The following is a 20,670-nucleotide window of genomic DNA, read 5'->3' as shown; positions in this document are numbered from 1 at the left end:
CCATACCATGCAGTCATGCACTTACCCAGGGCCCTACACACACACACACACACACTTACAGCCTGAGTGTTTGAGGGTCCCACTGGGCACATTTCCCACCTCCTCCTCCCCATCCCTTGCTGGGCAGGTGATGGGTATCAGACTCCCCATTTCCAGAAGATGCTGATAAGAGAGAGTGTTTCCTTCCTAAGACCACCCAGCTGCTGGCACTCAGGAGGGCCCCCTACTGTGTGAGAATGCCCTCCCAGGCACGCCGCCCAGACACCTCGGGTGCTCTGGCCCGACAGCCTGCTCTCCCGAAAGCCTGTGCTTTTCAGCGTTCTTGAGGATCGGAAACCTGACTGTTTCAATGCTGTTTGTAATTTCTATAATTATTTCCTTTTTTTAAACCTTAGCATTTAGACAAGTTCCTCTGGAAAATGTCAGCCTGTCTCAGCTACACTAAGGGAAGGGAGATTTCCCTTCTGAGAGAGGAGCTGGCACACCTGGCCGCGGGGGGCGGGGGCGCTGGGATGGGGGGCTGGGAAAGAGGAGGCCTCCAGGTCAGGGCAGGGGAAGGTCAAGCTGTGGATGAGCTCTCAGCGGTCCTCCAGAGCGCTTCTCCATGCAGGTATGGGGTCACCCCCGCCCTCCAGGGCCCTCGCTCGGTCCAGGACCCCCACCCAGGGCCCCCTCCCCTGACCCTTCTCTGACTTCCACAGACTTCTAAGGTGACCACAGGCTCAACGGGCTGCTCTAACCCCTGCAGGTATTTGGGGACAAGCTGCTGGTTTCCTAGGGGGATGCAGCCACTTCCCCCGTAGGCAGCCCCCCACCCCCACCCCCGGCTGACCTCTGTGGGTCTTCTAGCGCCTTCTGGAAACCCTGTCTCCAGAGGACGGGATTGTCGTGATGTCCCAGGAAGAGCCCAGGACGGCCCTGAGTGTCCAAGGTGTGCCGCCGGCCCCTGGCCGGGCTGGTCACTGGGCCCCTCCTCCCGGGCCAGGCCGGCCTCAGCCCGTGCCCCTCGGCGCCGGTCAGGGGGCTTGACCTCTTCAGGGCTCGACCTTCTCACTTTTGAATCAGTGTGCTGAGGCCTCGACCAGACATCCGACTCCATGGTAGACGTTTTAGCCCCTCGCCCACCCCCGCCGCACCCCAGCAGCCGCAGGACCGTGGCCCGCCCTTAGCCCACCGGGCCAAGGGACGGCCCCCTGACCCCGTAACACGGGGGACCCTTCTGTCCCCAGGCCCTACACTGCTCTTGCTCCCAGCGAGGGCCAGCGTCTGGACAGCTGCCCAGCCCTGGACGCCCTCCGTGCCCCCCGCCCACGGGGCCCCCCCGCAGCTGCCACGGCTGAGCCCCAAGGCCGCGGGGCCGGGCGGGCAGGGCCGGCTGGCTTCACTGGAGGATCCCAACCCAAGGGCTGGCGGGCAGCTCTGCCAAGTTGGCCCCGGGGTGATGAGAAAAACCGCTCCCTGGAGGGACAGGGTGGGGAAGGAGAGGCTTCCCACCCTCACCAGCCAGATCAGACTTTCCACCACGCTGGACAACCAACCCCCAGCCTCTCCACCCGGCCCCCACCCTCACCCCATCTCGACATGTGCACACAGAAGACAGGGGCCTGTTGCAAGCTGGGTGGGACCCAAGCCCCCGGGAATTGGGGGGGAACAGGCAGCCCATTTAGGTTGCTATTGTTTTGCTTAAACAAACCCGCTGGCTGGGCCGACTTGGAAAGCACTGAGGGGGCGGCTGGGAGCGGGCCGATAGGCTGGGCTCGCCTTCCCGGGCTCGGCCCCCGGGGACTCCCAACCTCTGCTCGGGCAGGCGGGGATGCTCCGCGGGGAGAGTGGGGCTGCAGGCCTCTGGTCCTCACCTCCCCTGCTGGAAGAGGGGGGCTGTGAGGGGGCGAGGGCCACCAGCAAGAGAGGAAGTCGGGGGGCGCTGGCGACCCCACACCTAGGGCCGGCCCTGGGGAAGGCAAGGCCCCAAACGGGGCTGTGGGTGGCGGACTTTGCAGAGAGGTAGGCAAGGCGGAGCTGGAGTGTGCGCCCCTGGGTGAGGGGGCCTGCATCCGAAGGCTGCGGGGATCTCCCTGAGCACAGAAGAGCTGGCTTAGGGAGGGTGGAAGGCTGTAGTTCAAGGAAAAAGGCCTCCCGTGGGGTGGGACAAAGAGATCAAAGTGTGAAGAGATCTAAGCAGGCTGGGGTCCATCCTTCCCACCCGAAGGCACCCTTGACCTTTGGGAAGGAGCCTGGGGTGAGAGGGGTGTCCTGGCAAAGAAGTCTTGAGTGGGGAGAGCAGGTGGACAAACCTCAGCCTCAAAGGGGCCTCGGGGCGGGTTCTGCAAGGAGGGAAGGGGCCTTGAGCTTGGTAAGAAGTACACAAGCTGGAGGTTGGCGCGCTTGGGTGTTCCTGCCGCTTCTCCAGCCAGAGCTGAGATGAAATCTCACCTTTCCGTACCCCCACCTTCCCACCAACCCCTCAAGCCGGTGCTCCCCGCAGCTCTCGCCCCTCTGCCCCCCTGAGCTCCCGCGGGCCAGCCCCTCTGCAGGCGGCAGGGGCAGGGGCGCACCTAAGGAGGGCTTGGTGGGAAAGCAGCCAGGGCACAGCTCGGTGCTGGCAGGGTCGGTGGAGCCCCAGGCTAATCGCCATCATTAAGGCTACAAAACCCCACACGCAGGGGCCGCGGGGTTCCCTGGCAGGTCCCGGGCCCGATCCCTTTCATCTGAGCATCTCCCGGCCCTGTGCAAACAATAATTAGCACCCACCGCAGGATCACCTCATTATCCCACAGACCCTGAGCGGAGAGGAGGAGGGAGGGAAAGGAAGGGAAGAGGGAAACTGAGGCTGTCCCGTGGCCAAAGACTCTGCCTGCAGGCGGTGGGCTGAGTCAAGTCAAGGCTGGGAAGGAAGCTCCCCAGAGCCGCCTCCTCCCCCCTTCCTTTCCCTTTGGGTTACTCCGAGGGCCATTGGCCTAATACTCGGGAGGCACCAACCCCAGTCCCCTGAGCCACCATCCCACCCTCTCGTGTTCCAGCCACGTCTCCCAGGAGTAGCCCTACGTCTGCCTCCTTCTTCCCACTCCCTCGGGGAGAGAGACAACGCATCAGGAATCACTTAGAGGGAAACGGACTTGGCCCAGTGGTTAGGGCGTCCGTCTACCACATGGGAGGTCCACGGTTCAAACCCTGGGCCTCCTTGACCCGTGTGGAGCTGGCCCATGAGCAGTGCTGATGCACGCAAGGAGTGCCCTGCCACGTAGGGGTGTCCCCCGCGTAGGGGTGTCCCCCGCGTAGGGGAGCCCCACGTGCAAGGAGTGCGCCCCGTAAGGAGAGCCGCCTAGCGCGAAAGAAAGTGCAGCCTGCCCAGGAATGGTGCCGCCCACACTTCCCGTGCCGCTGATGACAACAGAAGCGGACAAAGAAACAAGACGCAGCAAACAGACACAGAGAACAGACAACCGGGGGAGGGGGAGGAATTAAATAAATAAATCTTTTTTTTAAAAAAAGGAATCACTTAGACTAGACTGTGATGGTTTGCACCTCCTGATACCCCAGCAGTGAGTCACGCCCCGATCTGTCTCTTCTTTCAGGGCACTGATTTGAAGAAAGGGAAGATCCAGGGCCAGGTGCTGACACGTGAGTAAGACCCTCCAGCGCCCCCTTCCCCGATCGTGGTTGGGGGTCAGTGTGTCCCCAGCCAGGGCGACGGTGCTAATGACAAGAGGCAGAATAATGTACCTTAATAATGATTTTCCACCTTCCCTGACCACCAACCATGTGCAAAACATTGGTCAGCGCCTCCTCCCCTCGCGTTAGCCAACGTAACCTGCACAGCTGCCTTTTAAGGTAGCTACACTCAGTATCTCCTGTTTTAAGAACGAAACCGAAACGCCGGCCGTCTCACACCCCTCACCACTGCGCCGGTTCACGCACGGCCGGCGGAGAGGGGGCGTCACTTCCTCTCTCGACTCGCCGCCTCCAGCCTCACAGTGAGGCTGCGCAGGGCTCCCTTCCCTCCGATGCCCTCTTCTGCCTGCGAAGCCCTCAACTCAACCCGAAGGTGGAGAAGCTGCACGGGCTTCGACGCCCGCCTGGCCTGGGTGCAAACCCCAGCTCCGCCACCCAGTGGCTGCCAGCCTGGACCTCTCAGAACCTCAGTGTCCTCGTCGACAAAGGAGCTAATTCCCAGCTGGCCAAGCGGCGGCAGGGATTGATGAGATGCCATCAGGGAAAGCACTTCGCCCAGTGCCCAGCCCGGAGGAGACGCTGCGCCAGGGGCCCTGCCTCCCTCCCTTCCCTCCTCGCCCCTCTCAGCCACACTTTTGGAGGAAGATTTCTTCAGGGAAGTCCTGGTGAGGGGAGCTAAGTCTCCATCCCACCTGAAGACAAACTCCCAGTCATGTCCTATTCGAAGCTCAGGCTTATCCGAACCGAGGCGCGGTCGCCCATCGGCCGGCAGCGCCGAGTATCCCATCCCCAATACACGAGCCAGCCCACCCACCCACCAGCCGGGCCCAATGCCCGCCTGGCCGTGCTGCCCTCCACCCGTGCCCACCAAGAGGCACCCCAGCACCCACCTATGCTCAGAGGTCTTTCTCAGCATGGAAGGTGTGTCACACACACGCACACACAAAAGACGCCCTAAAAAAACTGGCCTCGGAGCACGCGGACAGGGGCTCTTTCCAGGCGCACCCCCGCCACCAGGCACAGCAGTCCACGGGACGCCGGGACACTCTGCACAGCTCTCGGCTCCGAGCACGCACGCACATTTGCCCTACAACCCAGAAACTCAGGGAAAGATGAATAGGCAGGAATTCCCCTGGCTCTTGGCACGCTGGAGGCCCCGGTGGCCGGAAGTGCACAAGGAGGAACCGTTCCACATGGCTCTAAATGGCAAGTTGCTTTCTAATCGAATGATCCGAAGAGGAGAGGGAGACGGCCACAGAGCACCCAAACACCCTCCCACCAGAATCTCCCTGCAAACACCCACCCCCCAAGAAGGGAGGGGAAGAGAGGGGAAGGGGCGCGGGAAATGGCACAGCGTTCTTGCAAACAGTCTCACACCAGGCGGGCAAAACCCTGGGCCCTGCCTAGATTTGGAAAAGGGCTAAGAGATGACCCCAGCCCACTTTTCCCCAAAAAAGACCTTCCTCTTAGAGAGAGCCAAGAGGAGAGACATGAGTCCTCTCCTCCGGAAGAGCCCAAACGGGCTCCCCACTGCCCAGAGCACCCAGATCCTACAGCTGCCACCATCAAACCTTTGAACTGAGTCCCTCCCACCCCCGTAACCACTTCCAGATCCCCTGGACCCAGCCCAGAAATTGGCTCCTCGAGGGATTGAGTTCACAAGGAAATGCTGAAAAAATAAATAAAAACACCCTGCCAAGCGCACTCGCACAGACACACAGAGGAAAGTGGGTTTCTCTTGAGGCAGGAAACCCATCAGGGTAGACTAAAGGGAGAAAGAGAACAGGCCCCACCCCCTCAGCCCAGAAAGGCCCAGGGGCGAGGCCAGCTTCAAAGACGGTCAAGCCAGCCCGGAGCCTTTCCTCTGGGACCAATCCCACCCCCTCACTACCACCAAGTGACCACCTGAAGATGGAACCCCGCCAAACATAAATCCTAATTGTTTGCACTGGGCAAGCCCTACTCTGGGGCCCCAGGAGGGTCAGCAGAGAACCAGGAAAAGACAGAATTGGCATTTCTTCCCCTGCTTAGAGCAGCCACGAGGCCTTGGTAGGTAGCCGATGGGAAAGCCCGCCATTTTCCTTCTACTCCCACTAGCCTACCGGCCTCCCTCTCCACCAGCACACACTGGCTTCCATCGGTACCAGTTCTTCGTCTACCTCCAGGAAGGAAAGACCATCTCGCTCCCGCCCAGCGCAAACGGAGTCCGAGGTAAGGCCTTCCCCCCTCCTGCAGACGGCAGCGACGGCGAACTCTGGGATGAAACTGGCGGCACCATGCACTCATGCCGCCGTTGGGTCCTTCACTCTCTGGGCCCGCAGGGCGGTGTCTCTTGGGAGGGTGGGGTGTCCCAGAGGAGAGGTGGGCCTCTGATGGGGTCGCTCCAGGGAAGTAAGACCTACAGACCAAGACGGTGGCCTTGGCTGGGAGGGTGGGGCCATAAGTCAAGGTCGCAAGGGAAACAACGGGAGCCAGGGCGGCAAGCGTGCCCTCCAACGGCATGTGCAGGCAGGCTCCCCACAGCACCTCTGCGGCGAATCGTACTCCGTAGTCGAGTCTAAGCTGGGCAAGAGGGCCCTGGAATGCCAACCTGCCGGTCCGGCTGCACTGGCTGCTCATCCCTGTCTGCCAGGCCCATCTCCTAGTACGATTGCCAGCTCAGCGGTGGGGCAAAGATTTCCCCCGCCACATCCCCTCCTCTAGCTTCCCTGCGCAGCCCTGCTCAGACCCTGGCGAGGACTCACCCTCCCCAGAGCTTCCTGATGCCCAGCCTAGTCCACCTGGCCTCAGCCGTCCCTCGCCAGGGCCGGGGAGCAGGAGCCGTGGGCCCCTGGCCACCAGCCACGACACCACAGGTGACTCACCTGCGAGCCATGCCCTCCTCTCTGAGCCTACAATTTCTCTTCAGGAAAATGGGAAATAAAGTAATCCCTGTGCCCTCTCTCACCTCCGTAAGGTTAGGGAAGGGGAGATGGTGTAGAAAGAACAAATAACAACTTGAGAGTGCAAAAGGCACGTCCCCCTGGTTGGCAGGTGAGTGGCCATCAGCCATTTCCTCTCACCCAGTGACCCTGACAAACCTCCACCCGCTTGGAGGCCAGCCACGGTATTGTTTCAACCCCTGATGCCCCAGGCCCCGTGGAATCCAAAAAGGCCCTGGTTGAGTGCTGGCGCCCTCGAGGCCGTGGGCTGAGCAGGAGCCACCCTGGAAACGACATCAGCCCAACTCTTCCACCGGTGAACCCTACCCAAGCGCCTGCAGCACTCAGCACCTCTCAATCCGTAAGGCCAGTTAAGAGGCTTTGCCAAAGACTAGCTTTTAGGTTAGGACAAAAAGAGAGAAGGAAGAGAAAACCATGACTTCCCAGGCCCTGGTCTATTTCACTAGTCCCCTGGTTGTCGTCCTCACCCAGGACGTCCGTGCAGCACCTTCCACCCATCCCAGCGCTGTGGGTGCTAAGGCCTGGGAACCAGTACCTCAGACTTCCAGCTCCCCCGCATACGCGGGATTCTCCTAACACAAGACGGTGCCTCTGAGCCCCACCGCTAGACCTCAGGCTGCCCAGGAACGTCCCGGCAGGGACCAGGCTCACGTCGCGTCACCGGAAGGGCGGGCGAGGAGGGAAGGAGAAAACGTAGGGGGATTCCAGGAGAAGCAGGGAAAGAGACGAAGGAGAGGGAGGCTGTGGACGCCAAAGACACGTCCCAGCTCTGCCCTGGCTATGGGCTGCTTCTCCAGAAAACACGGCGGCCTGTGTGCCTGGCAAAACCCGACCTGCCTTCCCCGTGACAAGGGAAGACAAGACAAGAAAACTGGAGACCTGTCAGGCCTGGGAACCACACCGGGTGCCTCAGAATCTTTGCCACAACCACGATTTCCTATGCACCCCCGGCCTGACCTTTCATCTATTAAGAAAACTGAGAATTTGGAATTGCACCTGGGCAGAGGCCCTTTGGCTGCCAGAAAGGGGGGATGGAGCGTGCTTCTCCCAGCTGAATGACCTGGCCAGGGTACAGGCCCCACCACGTCACACCCCCTATATGCCACATTCCATGCCAGAGGCTTCAGAGAGGACACAGGGATGGCGGGGAAATCTCCCCTGCCCTCAAGGAGCTTACAATCCTTTTTGGAAACAATGAAATCACAGTGCTGAGCAGCTTGTAATTAAGCATGTAACTGTGCTTCTGGCTCTAAGTCAAGACTGGAGATCATGTGGACTTAGGGATAGCGTCTTTCCCATCCTGGGAAAAAGCACCCTCTTCAGCCAGGAATTGTACAAGGGTTAGGGAAATCTGACTTCCAGGCTCTAGCTGGTGATTTGACTTTTGGGCAAATCGATTATCCTCTCTGGGCCCCAGTTTCCTCATCTAGAAAGATGGGGGTGTGGATCTAGATGATCTACAAACCTATGTGCCTCTGAGGCTATGGGGAGGAGGCGGGGCGTGAGCTGGGGACCTGGAGAAGGAGGAGGTTTGACTCATTGAGTGAGGGTGGCCCGGGGAAAACACCAAGGCAAAGGTTAAAAAAAAAAAAAAAAAGTGGGAGGGAGCACCCCTCGGGAGAAGGCAGTGATGGAGAGGAAAGGGTAAACAGAGGAAGGCTGTGGCTGTCCCTGACGGCCAGGCCGAGGTGTGCCTGTGACGGGTAGACCATGGGGGACCAACCAAGACCCTTGACCAAAATCCCTCTTTGGAGAACCTGGAGTGGTGGGCAGACCAGAGACAGAAGAGAGAGGGCAGGAGGCCGCCCGGTGCATCGAGGCACCAGGCAGGGAGGGCCTGGCCTGGTGTGGATGAGCCAGGGACATGCACAAGGATTCCCGGCAGGCCCCTGCACAGCGTGAGAACTCCAGGGGCCTGGCGTTCTCCAACGCACCTGGGCAGTGTTTGGGGAGTCAGGGAGCCCCAGGCAGGACTAGGCCCGGGCAGGGAGCCTGGCCCATGAACACAGGCCCCCGGGTGTACTTTGGTCTAGTTACATTTTCATGGGAAGGTACCCACAGAGGGACAGTGTATGGTGCAGCCTGCCCCTGGTGTCCCGGGATGAAGAGGCAGGCATAGCTTCTAGAGATCGGATGGAAAACGTAAACGTACAGGAGCAGCGGCGGAGCAGCGCCTCTCTGAGGCCAGTTAACTGGACCCCCTCAGGTTCAGGTCTCTTTCCTCACCGGACCTTAGTTTCCCCAGATGTCAATGAGAGGCTTGGAATGAGACTGGAGCTTGAGATCATTCCAGGTGAGCCTCCCAAGACTCTGCAGAGGGGAACTTGAGCTTCCGCGACTGAGCCGTGGCATTGTTCAGGGCCCAGGGGCTGAAATGCTCTCCAGGTGTCCTCTCCGCCCACTGGCTTGGCCGGGGCTGAGGGTGAAGAAGGCTTTGCTGCAATGTGAGGAAATCTCGACGTCCGTGCTCCAGGTGTGAGACCTTGGACAAGCCACCTAACATCCCTGGGTCTCAGTGTCTCCACCATCGAGGCGCAGGGTAGGATTTGTTGGTCTGCAGTCTAACGGCCCTGCTCAGATTTCCTCCCAGCTTACCCAGCCCTCCTCACCTCCGAGTACTGTCCGAGAAATGCTGGGAGCAGCAGGTCAGGCTGGACTCACCGGCCAGACCCAGACACCGGTGGGAAGAGGCACTCGATAGACCCAGGGCCGCCCCGTACTGGGGCTAGAGCTGCCGCGTTTCCAGTGGGTGGTCCTGCCTTCCTACTCCCCTGCCCCGGGGTTGGCTTGGCTCCCTCCTCTCTGCGCCACGCTCCCCTAGGGCTGCTGTAACAAATCCTAGGAACCGCGGCTGAAAACCGCAGCAAGGTCTCGTCTCGTGGTTCAGGAGGCCAGAAGTCCAAATCAAGGTGTCAGCAGGGTTGGTCGGGGACGCTGAGGGAGCCTCGCCCACTCCTCGCCTAACGCGGCCTCGCTCCACTCTCTGCCTCTATTCCTCACATGGCGTCCCTCCTTCTGTCCGTGTCTGTGCATCCTCTCCTCTTCTTACGAGGAGAGCAGTCACTGACCTTGGCCCTGCCCGACTCCAGCGTGACCTCGCCTAGACCGAACCGTTGAGATCGGCAAAGACCCTATTTCCAGAGGAGGTCTCATTCTTAGGTTCCAGGCGGACATCAGTTGGGGGGAGACACTTCTCAGCGTACTGCACACACCTGCTGTGACTCGCCGACCGCCCCTGCGTCGGACCGTCCCAGGTGCCGCGGGCGTGCACCGTTCCAGGAGCTGCAGATTCAGAAGTCAGCCGGGGGCAGCTCCGCGGAGGCACAGCCTCTCCACGCCTCAGCTCTTTGGCCAACCCGAGGTCTGAGAGAGCGCTGGGGAGAGAAAGGGAGGAGTTCAAATCCTCCATCGTGACCGTGTCCAGAGTGGGGCAGAGGCAGGGAAGGACTCTGAGGCTGGAGAGACCCAAGACCCGCGCCCGCTGACAAGGGCGCGCCCCGTGTCACTGCCACTGGTCCCAAAGGCCACGCTTGGCCTCCCAGGACTCGGAGCTGGCGTCATCTTGGGTGGGTAACACACGGGACGCCCACCCTCGGCCTGCAGCTAGCGCCTCGCTCAAGCTCGAGCGCCCACACCCAACCCCCCGGGCTGGCCGCCCCGAGCCCCGTCAGCTTCACCGTGGAGTCTCTACGCCTTTCCTCCCCGCAGCCTTGGACTTGGCCTCTGGACTTGCATTCTAGATTCCAGAGGAGCCAATTCGATGCCTTCTGAAGAGGACACACAGCGCCCCCTTGGCCCTCACGCCATGCCCCCTTCCACACCGCACGCGGCCAAGAGACCCATTATTTTGCCGTTCACGCCCACAACTTGCACCCCACAGCTGATTTGCCCCTGCCTGCCACTGTGCCTGCCGATACTGCTCGGCCCCCAGAACCGGGGTGCCTTCCCCGCTGCAGCACTGCCGTCCCAGCTGATCAGAATAACCCCCGGAGGCTGTTTCCCACCGTCCAGCCTGTCCCTTGCCCTCTCCCGCCAGCGCCGATCATCTTCTTACACACTCACGCTGCAGCTGGCTGTACTTCCGTAGTTATCATCATCTGCCTCCATCTCTCTTTGGATTCCCACATCTGCTTTCATGCGCTTAGGTCTGACTTCCAACAGGAGATCCTAAATTCCTGGAGGGAAGAGTTTGCCTCTGTCTCCCGTGCCCTTTTCACACCCATCGCCGTGTCACGGACGGCCCGTCAATGAGCGCGTTTGTGCATGGGCCACGCCCACGTGTCCACGTTCCCCAACCACTCACCCCCACACACGGCTACGCACGTTCTCACGCCCCCATTCCATAAACGCCCCCCGCCGACTTCCTCTAACCCCTGAAACGGCAGCCACCTCCCGCGCGCTCTGTCCCCGCAGATGACAACTTCCACATCCCCCTCCTCCCTGTCCCCACGCAGGCGGGCAGTGCGCCGGCAGCCAGCCTCTCCGCCACCCTCCCCTGCCCTTCTTGACCCTCCTCCCAGCTGAGCCTCGGCCGACGGTATGCAGTGGACGGGGCAGCAGCCATCAGTTCCCCTCGGCAAATGGGGAAACTGAGGCCCGGAAAGGCGACCTGACTGGCCAAGGGTCCAGCATTAGTAACAGGGCAACTTTCTTCTGGCTTCTGGGCCAGGAGCCTTTGCAACCGTCACCAGCTCACCAACGGTCCCCTTGCCCCCACCAGGTCCACCAGACTTTGGAGCCCTCTGTTTGTGGGGAGGGGACTGGGCAAGTCCATTCTGCTGCTGCTGGGCCTCCTCGGCCAGCAGCAGCAGCCCAAGGCGGGCTCCTCTTCCCTGGAGGGGGCCGCATGCAGATTGAAGCTCCGCAGGAGCTGTGGTCTGTGCCGTGCCACCCTCAGCCATCCAGCCCAAGGGTGTCACGAGCCAGCCTCGTGCACCTGTCACGGGTGAGCCAGGGAAGTCCCCTCATTGCCTCGCGAGATGACATGCCACCGCCTGCTCCAGAAGCCGAGGCTCCCAGCCCCGGACCATCCGTGGTGGCCAGGGCAGCTTTGGGGGACTTCCAAGAGAAAGCTTGTTGCACAAGGGGATGGGAGGGGCAGGCAAAGTGTCCTCGGTGTCAGGAGTCAGACACCCATAATCCGTGTCCCAGCTTCTGAATCAAGCAACTCCTGAGGGGAGCTACCCATCCCACAGGGGTCAGAAAGAAGGCATAGACCATGCAGGGGGGTTTTGGTCTCTTTTTTCTAAGATTTGTATTTATTTCTCCCCCTGCCCCTCGATTTTGCACTCACTGTCTGCCCTGTGTCTGTTCATTCTGTGCTCTCTCTATTCGTCTTCTTTTTTTAGGAGGCACCAGGAACCGAACCTTGGACCTCCTATGTGGGAGGGAGGTGCCCAATCTCTTGAGCCACTTCCACCCCCTGCTTGTTGTGTCTCTCATTGTGTCTCCTCATTGTGTCATCTCCTTGCATCAGCTTGTTGCATCCCCTTGCTGCACAAGCCCATTGCGTCTGCTCGCTCTCTTGCTCATCTTCTTTAGGAGGCCCCGGGAACCAAACTCAGGACCTCCCATGTGGGAGGCAGGCACCCAACTGCTTGAGCCACATCCACTTCCCGGGTTTCAGTCTTGACTGTGGCCTCCAGTGGCCTGCAGGGCTCTGGCGGTGGGGGCGTGTGGATGAAGTCAAGGGGTATTGTGGGAGATTTTTTAAAGCATGAGCCGTGAAGGCAGCAGAGCTCCAAGTGGGGTCAGCAGCAGGACGTGTTGAAGTGAGGGGCCCGGGGCTGAAAGGAATGCGAGGAAATACCCCAGGCCCGGCGGCAGTGAGGCGAAAGCAGGGGATCTAGGAAGCGCAGAGAGAGGAAGCCAGATGGGCAGGGCCAGCGGCTCCCAGCACCTGCGCCCCGGCCTGCCCAAGGTCCATCCCACACACGCGGGTGCCCCTCACCTCAGCACACACGGGGCCAGACAGATGCAGCCTCCTGCAGGACGCCCCGCCCTCCCCGCCGTGACCTCACAGCGGTTCCCCGGCCAGGCCCCAGCCCCCCCATGGCCCAGCCCCGGAGTCACTGCGTGGGATGTGGCAGGCAGCTCCTCCAAGGGGGCCCACCCACCTGGCGGGGTCCCCTGGCACTGGCACCGCTGGGCCATCCTGGGCATCCCTCAGGCTGGGGCCCCGGCTCAGAACTGCCCAACGTGTCCTCGAGTGCCGGGCAGGCCTCTCCAAGACGCACGTCCCAGCCAAGCATCAACCATCCGAAGCAAGAGGGAAAAAAGAGGCAGGTAACCCCCAAAACTCCAGCCTGCCGTCGCCATGACCAAATACCAGAGCTGTGGACCGGGAGCTAAACGCAGAGCTTGGAGTCCCTCCCTGCAACGCCCCAGCCACAGGAGGCAGGCAGGAAGCCTGGTGATCCCCTGGCTGGACAGAGGAGGTGGGGTCAGCCCCAGCCCACCCCCAACCTCAGAAACCCCACCGGCCCTCTCCATCCCACCAAAGCCAAGGTGGTCCACTCTCCCCAGGCCTCTCGAGCCAGCAGGATCAGCCACTCAGCAAATATTCTGCAGGCGTAATTGAATGTGGAGAAACGGGGGCTTTCTGCTCCTGAGTGGAAGTCGCTGGATGTCATTTAATGGCACGAAAACTAAAAGGCTCAGGCCTCCCGCCTACTGCCACCAGGACATCATTAATCTCAGAGAAAGGCACTGGCGCTTTCTATCACCGCAGCCGGCCCTGCGACGAAGCAGACAAATTACAGACCTGAGCCGGGCTCTCGGCGGGACGGTTATTAGGCTGGAGTTGAATTCTTGTTTCTTCTTTGGGGCCACCGTCCCCTGAGACGCTGCGGCAGTGCCCCCGGCTGGGGGGAAGAGTAGAGCAAGGCCAGGGACGTGGGGGGCTGCCTCGGTTAGAGCCAGCTCAGAACAAGGTGGCCCCGTGGAGCATGGCCCAGGCAGGGGCTGCGGCAGCTCGGAGGCTGAGCGAGCCGAGGACTCGCGCTGAGCTGGGACAGAGCTCCCCGCTCTTCCTCCACTCCCTGGAATGGAGGCCGTGGGGAGAGAGGAGCTAGGCAGTGGGCACTGCCCAGCATCTGCGCCCCCCTTCCCTGGCTGAGAGGGGCTCAGGGCCAGCCGAGGGCCAAATGACAAGCCAGGTGGACAATGTTCCTCGGCTGGAGCAGGGACATGCAGGCAGCCGCTGTCCTGAGCTGTCTGGGAAGCCCTAAGAGCGAGCCTGCTGGACGGTTTCCAGGGATGTGCCCGACCCTCTCTGCCAGGGGACCGGGTTGCAAAGCTAGGCTATTGACCAGAGCCTCTTAGGAGCACTAACGGCCGTGTTAATTATCTTCTATTATAAACTGGTAGAGGGGAGGGGTGGGCCGGGTAAGGCAGCTCCCAGCATGCCTCGCAGATTCCCGGGGAAGTCACCTGTCAGTGCGAAGGGGACCCTGTACCCCAGGGTCTGAGATGCCACCAGCTCTTCTGAGTCCTACCAAGGGAATGGGCAGGGGGCTGGGCTAGGGGCAGTACCACTTCCTCAGTCTCTTGGAGGCCTGTTTAACCCCTAAGAGGCCCAGCAGAGCTGTGTGCTTGCACGTGACAAAAACCTCCCACCTCCCCCCAAAGAGCGGCAAACCAGCCACACAGATGCGAGAAGCCGGGGCTCTAGCTGGGGCCCAGGGCCCTTCTGGAATATTCCCAGGCTTTGCAATCCCTAGGACTGATGCCCAGAGGATGACTTCCGAAAGGTGGGGCCCGCCCTAGCCTGAAGACAAGTGTCACTCACGCGCACACTGCAGGGTCTAGGAGCTCAGGGGTGGCTTGGTGGAAGGGCAGCCTCCTCTCCCCTGGCCTGTGCCTGGAGGCCCTCCCACCTGCTGGGCAGCAGCCCTGAGCTGCTCAGCCGTCACCAACAGCTTCCCGATGGCTGTGAAGACCAGGTGGGCAACGGCCTCAGACGGCGGGCTGCTCCCTCCGCCGCTGTCCCTGCCACCTACTCTCCCCCTCCGCTGGTCTCTGGCCACCTTTGAGCACCACTTGCCGCCCTGCCCTGGTCCCAGGACGAGCCCATCCTGGGTGGGTCCAGGGGACAAGCCAAGCGCCCCAAGCACGGAGAGCTGCGCCGCCCCCTTCCTGCGTGGCAGGAACCGGTCTCCAGCCGGGGGAACAGAGCAGCGCCCTACAGGATGGGGCTTTCCTCCAAGCGGCGACCACAGAAGCCACAGCCTCCCGGCTCCCTGGCCTTCCCCACACACCCTGAGGGCCTGACTCACCCCTCTTCGTTCTAGAACTTGCACAGGGTCAGTTCCTCCAGCCCTCTGTGGCAGGAAACGGGGGAAGGGGGAGGCGGCCAGGAGTGGCCGCCAGAGCCAGGGAGAGGAGGGGGCAGGGGGTCGGGCTTGCGGAGCTGCCCCTACGCCCGGAGCCATGTGGCCATCAGAAATGGGAGTGGAGAGCGGCTGTGAGGTCCCCAGGGCTTTACAGACTCCTTCAAGAGATGTCCCCTAAGCCAGGAGGACAAACCGGGCTGCGGAGGGGGGTGGTCTCCCTAAAGGTGGAGGGGATTTCTCCCCGACAACTCACTGCCGATCTCGTGACGAGTTTCAATTCCCTCCTGGCCACCGGGTTCCTGCCCGCCCTCCCGGTGGGGAAGGCCCCCTGCCCCGTGCCTGCGCACGCCAGCTCACCCACGAGCCCCTTCCCCGGGCAGCGTGTGGGAAACTTACCTTCCCAGAGCCAGGACGCCTTCCTGGGCCTCCAGGCAGCCCAGGCCCCGGGGTGTGGAGGCTCTAAGAGCGCACCCCCGCCCCAAAGCCCTCCTCCTTCCCTGCCCCCTGACCCCGCTGCAATCTGCTCTCCAGCCCAGGGGCATCCGGCCAAGAGGAGACGCTCCCCTCGGGGTCCCACCATGCTTTCCCCAAGGGGGTTCCCAAAGCCCCCAGCTCCTCTGCCCTAGCCGGCCCAGCCTGAGCGGGCACCTGCAGCCAGAAACAACTGCGGGGACCTCGGAAGGCCCTTTCTCCCATCCCTGCCCCCAAACACTTCCTAGCCCACCCCTGAAAAGCTGCCCCATCTTGGGGTCCCGCTGTCCCATCTGGGAACTGGGGATAATAACAGCACTTGCCATATAGGTTGTTGTGAGGATAAAGTGAATTAACATATGTAGAGCTCCTAGAAGGACCACCAGCAGGTAGAAAAGCACAAAATAGGTGTGTGGTTAGTTCTGTTTTTTTCCTTTGAATGAAAAATTATCCTCTCCTTGAGAACGTCTTTGAAACACAAACAGGCATGGGGTGGGAAGAAAAGTCGAGTGACTAAAAACCTCAATGAACTTCCTTTCTTCTTGTTCCTAAGAGTGGTGGGTGCTGACAAAAGAGCTGGGGTGAGGCTCCGAGAGGGCTCTGTGGCCGCCAGCCCTCTCCCTATGCCAACCGGGTGGCAATGCCTTGCAGGGCTGGGTGATGCTCTCCCGGAGGCTGTGTATGCGCTAAACCAGCGTCCACCCCATGGTGCTGTCTCTCCCATAACCAGGAGTCATGGGTCCAGGAACCAAGGGGTGGGAATGGGAGGGGCCCCACTCACTGTTACCCCGGGGGACCCACTGGGAAAATGTTTGCTGCCTGTCCCTGCAACCTCCAACTCTGCTGGTCTGCAGGTTTTAGTCCCCAAAGGAGGCGTGCTGACGCCGGGGAGCACAACAACGATTCCACTGAACTGGACGTTAACACTGCCACCTAGTTGGCGCCGTATTTGAGTCTTCCAAAGGTCGTTCCACTGCTCTTCCAGTCCAGCTGCTTCAGGGTGGTGGGGACCATGGTAAGACCAGTGAATTCCATGGGCATGTGCCCATCCCACAGCATTGCTTCTGATCAAGGAACCCATTTCACAGCAAAGGATATACAAGAATGGGCACATGCCCAGGAATTCACTGGTCTTACCATGGTCTCCATCACCCTGAAGCAGCTGGACTGACAGAGCAGTGGAATGGCCTTTTGAAGACTCACTTACGGGCACCAACTATTTCTCTTTGGGTATCAGATTACTTGTCCCCATCAGTCCACAGCACACCGGGCACTGCCTCGCTCTACCCTGGAAACGTCTTCCCCAAGCATTAGCTCCACCCAGGAAGGATTGCCAGAGTCAGTAATAACAAAAACAATCCAGGAGGCCCAGGGAAATTGGACTTTCAGATAAAAAATGATTTTTTTTCATGTAAGTGTACTCCATGAAGTAGTTGAGACATACGGACACCGCAAAACCATTTGTTGTTGATCTGAAATTCGAATTTAATTGGGCGATCAATGGTGTATCTGGCAACCCTATGCCCAGGATGCCTGAAGCCCCGGGCTGGGAAACAAGAGTGTGGGCGCAGGCCTCGGGCCACCTCCTCCAGGCTCTCCCCCATGCCCCCGGCCCTGCCCCCCGGCCTGTCCACACTTGCCCCTAGAAGATGCACCGCCCCCACGGCCCTGCGTGTCCTCCCCTGGAGGAGGCCCCCCCTCCCACGCTCCCCTCCCTCCCACGCTCCGCTCCCTCTCGGTGGTCCGGGGGCCCGGGTGCAGAGAGAAGGGGCCCCGCTGTCGTCCCTGCCCCTCGACCTCTGCCACAGCCAGGGAACCCTGCTGCACTGGGCTTCCTGGGGCTGGGGGAGGAGGTGGTCAGGGCCATGGGGAGGAGCCTGAAAGAAGGGCCCGGATGCTCCCGCTCACCCCTGACCTGCAGCAGGAGGCCTCGTCGGGAGGTCAGGAGCTGCAGATGGGCGCAGGGGCGCGAGCAGGCCTCTCATATCCTGCGCCTGGACGGGAAGGCAGGGCTGTGCTAAATAAAGGGCGCTGGGGAAGAAGGCCAAAAGTAGGTCCTAACTCGGGCTTAGAGCCCTGCTGTCCTCTAGGGAGCAGGTCTCCCACAAAGTCACGCCTCGTCCCCAGGGCTCTCCCCATGCCCGGGACAGCGGGGTGGGGCTGCCGCTGTAGCTGGGGGCCAGAAGGCACCCCCCTCCCGGGCCCGACTCCCCGCAGCCTGGTGGCCCAGGTCGCGACCCACTGCCCCCGCTCCCGGGGAGACAGCCTCCCTCTCCACTCCCTGCCAGCTCTCGAGCCCACGGTTCCCTCTCCCGACGTTCCGTTTGTCCTTCCAGCCTCCTGGAAAATGAAGAAGTTTCTGAAGCATTTCCACCTGGGCAAAGCCAAAGCCAGCACCCAGTTTTTAACCCAAAACGCCCAGGGCTAAGCCCACCCGGCAGGTGGCCGGAGCCGTTGGTGAGCTCGTGGACGAGCGCGAGGGGAGATCGCCGCACACTCAGCTTCAAGTTTGCCTTCCAGGGCGCGTGCCCACCGTGCCCACCACCAACGGCCCGGCCTCGGGGTATGGCACTCCTTGTCTTCCAAATTAAAATGAAAAAAAAAAATCATCCAAGGCCGTCCGGTTTGTTTCCTAACCTTCAAAACCCCACAAGGGGAAAGCAGCCAGGGCCGGCACGGGGGCTTGGGGCTCTGCCGTAAATGTGGGTGGCTGGGGGCGGGTGGAGAGTGACAGGCAGGAGGTGGGGACCCCCAGCCCTGGACCGTCCCTGAGTCACCGCGCGGCCTCAAGCACAGCCCAGATGCCCCCTAACGGCCGGCGTCCTCCGCTGTGAGGCTGACGGGAGGAGAAGGGCAGATGGGTTACCACCACCCAGGTTCCCTGCAAGTCTGCACCCAACAACGTCCATTCGACACGTGCGAATGACGTGCCTGACCCCCGCCAGGTGCCGGGGACACACCGAGGCAAAGGGCAGACAAGACGTGGGGTTTGCTTCGCATCGCTTACAGCCTAGCAGGGGAGAGGAAAATTCACCCCATAGCCCCAGGCAAATGGTCACAAATGGCGGTTGGTGTAAACCTGATTTACGAGGGAGAGGTGGGGGGGGGGGGGCTCAGGCAAGGCCTCTCGGGAGGCAAGGCTTATCTGCGGGGTTGGAAGGGTGGGCAAGGGCAGAGAGCATCCCAAATCAGGGGGAACACACCTGCCAAGCTCCAGCAAAGGGAAGGCCAGTCGTGGGGCTAGAGCAAAGAGCAGAAGGAGAACAGCGGCCAGAGTGGGCCACAAGCCAGGCCTTGCAGCCGCGTTGAACGTTTGGATCGTATCCTAAAAGCAGTGAGAAACGATTGAATGAGAATAAGCCAGGACGCAGGGAGGGGGTGATATAATCTGATTTATGCTTTTAGAAAGCTCCGAAAGAACGCCCAGCCTCTCCCTTTCTCCAAGGAAAGGCAGCCCCCCCACTGAACTTCCCTGGACCTCCTGTGCCGGTCGCGAGCCTCTCCCACCCGTCTGATCCCTCGGAGAGACTCCCTGCTCCAGCCTCACAGCCAAAACCATGACTCCTCAGCTCCCCTGCCTGCCCCCAGCCCCACCCCCAACTCCAGACCTCTCGGCGCCCCCTCCCAACTTCCTCCTTGGCTCAGTTTCCCTCCAGGCGTTAACAACCCCCCTCTCCTTGGCTCGGGGCAGCAACGTGGGTGACCCAGATGGCAGGGGCAGGCTGAGCAAGGCACCGAGTTATCACCTTCTTAGCCATGCCCCATTTAGCCAGGCTGAGCGCGCTCGGAACCAGTTGGAAAGCATTGGGGGGTAGGAGTCTCCATCAGGCCACGGAGCAGTGGGAGATGGAGTTTGTGAAGGAGACAACTGGACGGTGCGCCCCTTTCCCGTGGAAAGGCTCCGCTCGCTGCCCAGGGGACTGACACCAAATTCTTGTTCTCCAGAAGGGCATTTGATGCCAGCCCAGGGCATCAGGCACCCCGGGGCAGGAGGCTCTGCTCAAACTCCGCACTCCCTTCTACTCCACCAAGCTTGCAGGCTGAGCTAAAATAAGCAGCAAAAAGGAAGGGTCCGTTTGCAGTGTCACGGAAAGCAGCCTCAGAAGGGACTTGAACTTCACACTCCCTGGGACCTGCTCCCCCAGCCTCCCGCCACCCCAAGCAGGCCTGGGGTATAATTGGCAGCTCCGGCGTGGTGCCTGGAGCCAGGATAAATAGAAGGGCAGCTTCCTAAGCAGTCCCAAATCGAGACACATCCTCCCCCCTTCTGCTTTTAATTCCTTGTGGCTAGCGTGTTTATTTTGGGTGAGGGAGAAAAAAAAAATCGGATGTTTATCCTTCGAGGAAATTATCGGCTTGCTTGCTTTCCTCCCCCACCCCCATCCCTTCTTTTCCCTTGGTGTTTTGGGGCTTTTAATTCAGCTGCAAGAGATTCCCCCATCCTGCTGCCCCCCAAATGTGAAGAAGGAACAAAACGGGGCCAGGCTGTGGGCTGCAGCCAGCCCTGCCAGTCTCTGGAAGCCCCCGAGGAGATCCCGGGGTGGGGGGGAGGGGAGGGCTTAGAAGCCCTGGGGGAAAATCCACCCGTGACTCAGTTTTCTGCCTGCAGAACACTTTGGGCCTCTCATACCTTCCCCCTCCAAGAAGAAACAAGATGAACAGGGAAGTTGCTTTGAGGTCTCTAGTGCAACAGCTAAGAAAATGACAATGCTGCGTTAGTGACCCCTTTAGCAGGACAAAGAGAATTGATGTCACTGCCATCATCGCCATTAGGAGACGCTCCCTGAGCACTTTCACATCTGATGCACTTCTACGCAGCCTACCCCGGCAGACTCTCATGCAACCGTCCCAACAATCAACCAGGTAGGTGTTAGGCTCCTCACGTGACGGATGAGGAAACCGAGATTCTGACATGTTAAGGAGCTTACATAACCAGCTACATCACCTGGTAAATTAAAAACCTGTTCTATAACCAGGATAACCTTCTCCCTCTTGGTCTTCAAGGTAAACAGGGCTCTAATTTTCCTCTGTCCTCCAGAGAATACCTGCCAGACCTCCTGTTTCTTCAGGAGCTGGAGTGGGTCAAAGAGGGGGGCCAGAAGGGCCATTCGAATCGGAGGGGACTCTCGCCCTTCCCCCAGCCTCAGCCATCCTGGACGAAACATGAACGGGGTCGAGGGGCCGGGGCTCCCGGATACCCACCCGTGACATCCCACCCCAGCCCAAGGCCAGGACCCAGCAGATGCTGTCCT

The 20,670-nt window shown here is 60.7% G+C and overlaps 1 protein-coding gene across 4 annotated transcripts in view; it reads left to right on the top strand.

Annotated features, from left to right (window-relative positions):
* Positions 1-18,027, top strand: part of PEBP4 (phosphatidylethanolamine binding protein 4) — a 233,136-nt gene extending 215,109 nt beyond the window's left edge. For all 4 annotated transcript variants that reach the window (XM_058290008.2, XM_058290006.2, XM_058290007.1 and 1 more), the window contains 3 exons: positions 3,576-3,621; positions 5,770-5,883; positions 17,755-18,027. In XM_058290008.2, coding sequence (XP_058145991.1) covers positions 3,576-3,621; positions 5,770-5,883; positions 17,755-17,846 — 252 coding nt within the window. In that variant the 3' untranslated portion in view covers positions 17,847-18,027. The remainder of the gene's footprint in view (positions 1-3,575; positions 3,622-5,769; positions 5,884-17,754) is intronic.
* Positions 18,028-20,670: the final 2,643 nt, after the last annotated feature.

The sequence above is a fragment of the Dasypus novemcinctus genome, chromosome 29 (assembly GCF_030445035.2).
Source record: "Dasypus novemcinctus isolate mDasNov1 chromosome 29, mDasNov1.1.hap2, whole genome shotgun sequence".
Taxonomy (NCBI): Eukaryota; Metazoa; Chordata; class Mammalia; order Cingulata; family Dasypodidae; genus Dasypus; species Dasypus novemcinctus.
Note: the sequence above shows the minus strand (reverse complement) of the source record. Positions and strands in the feature narration are given on the sequence as shown.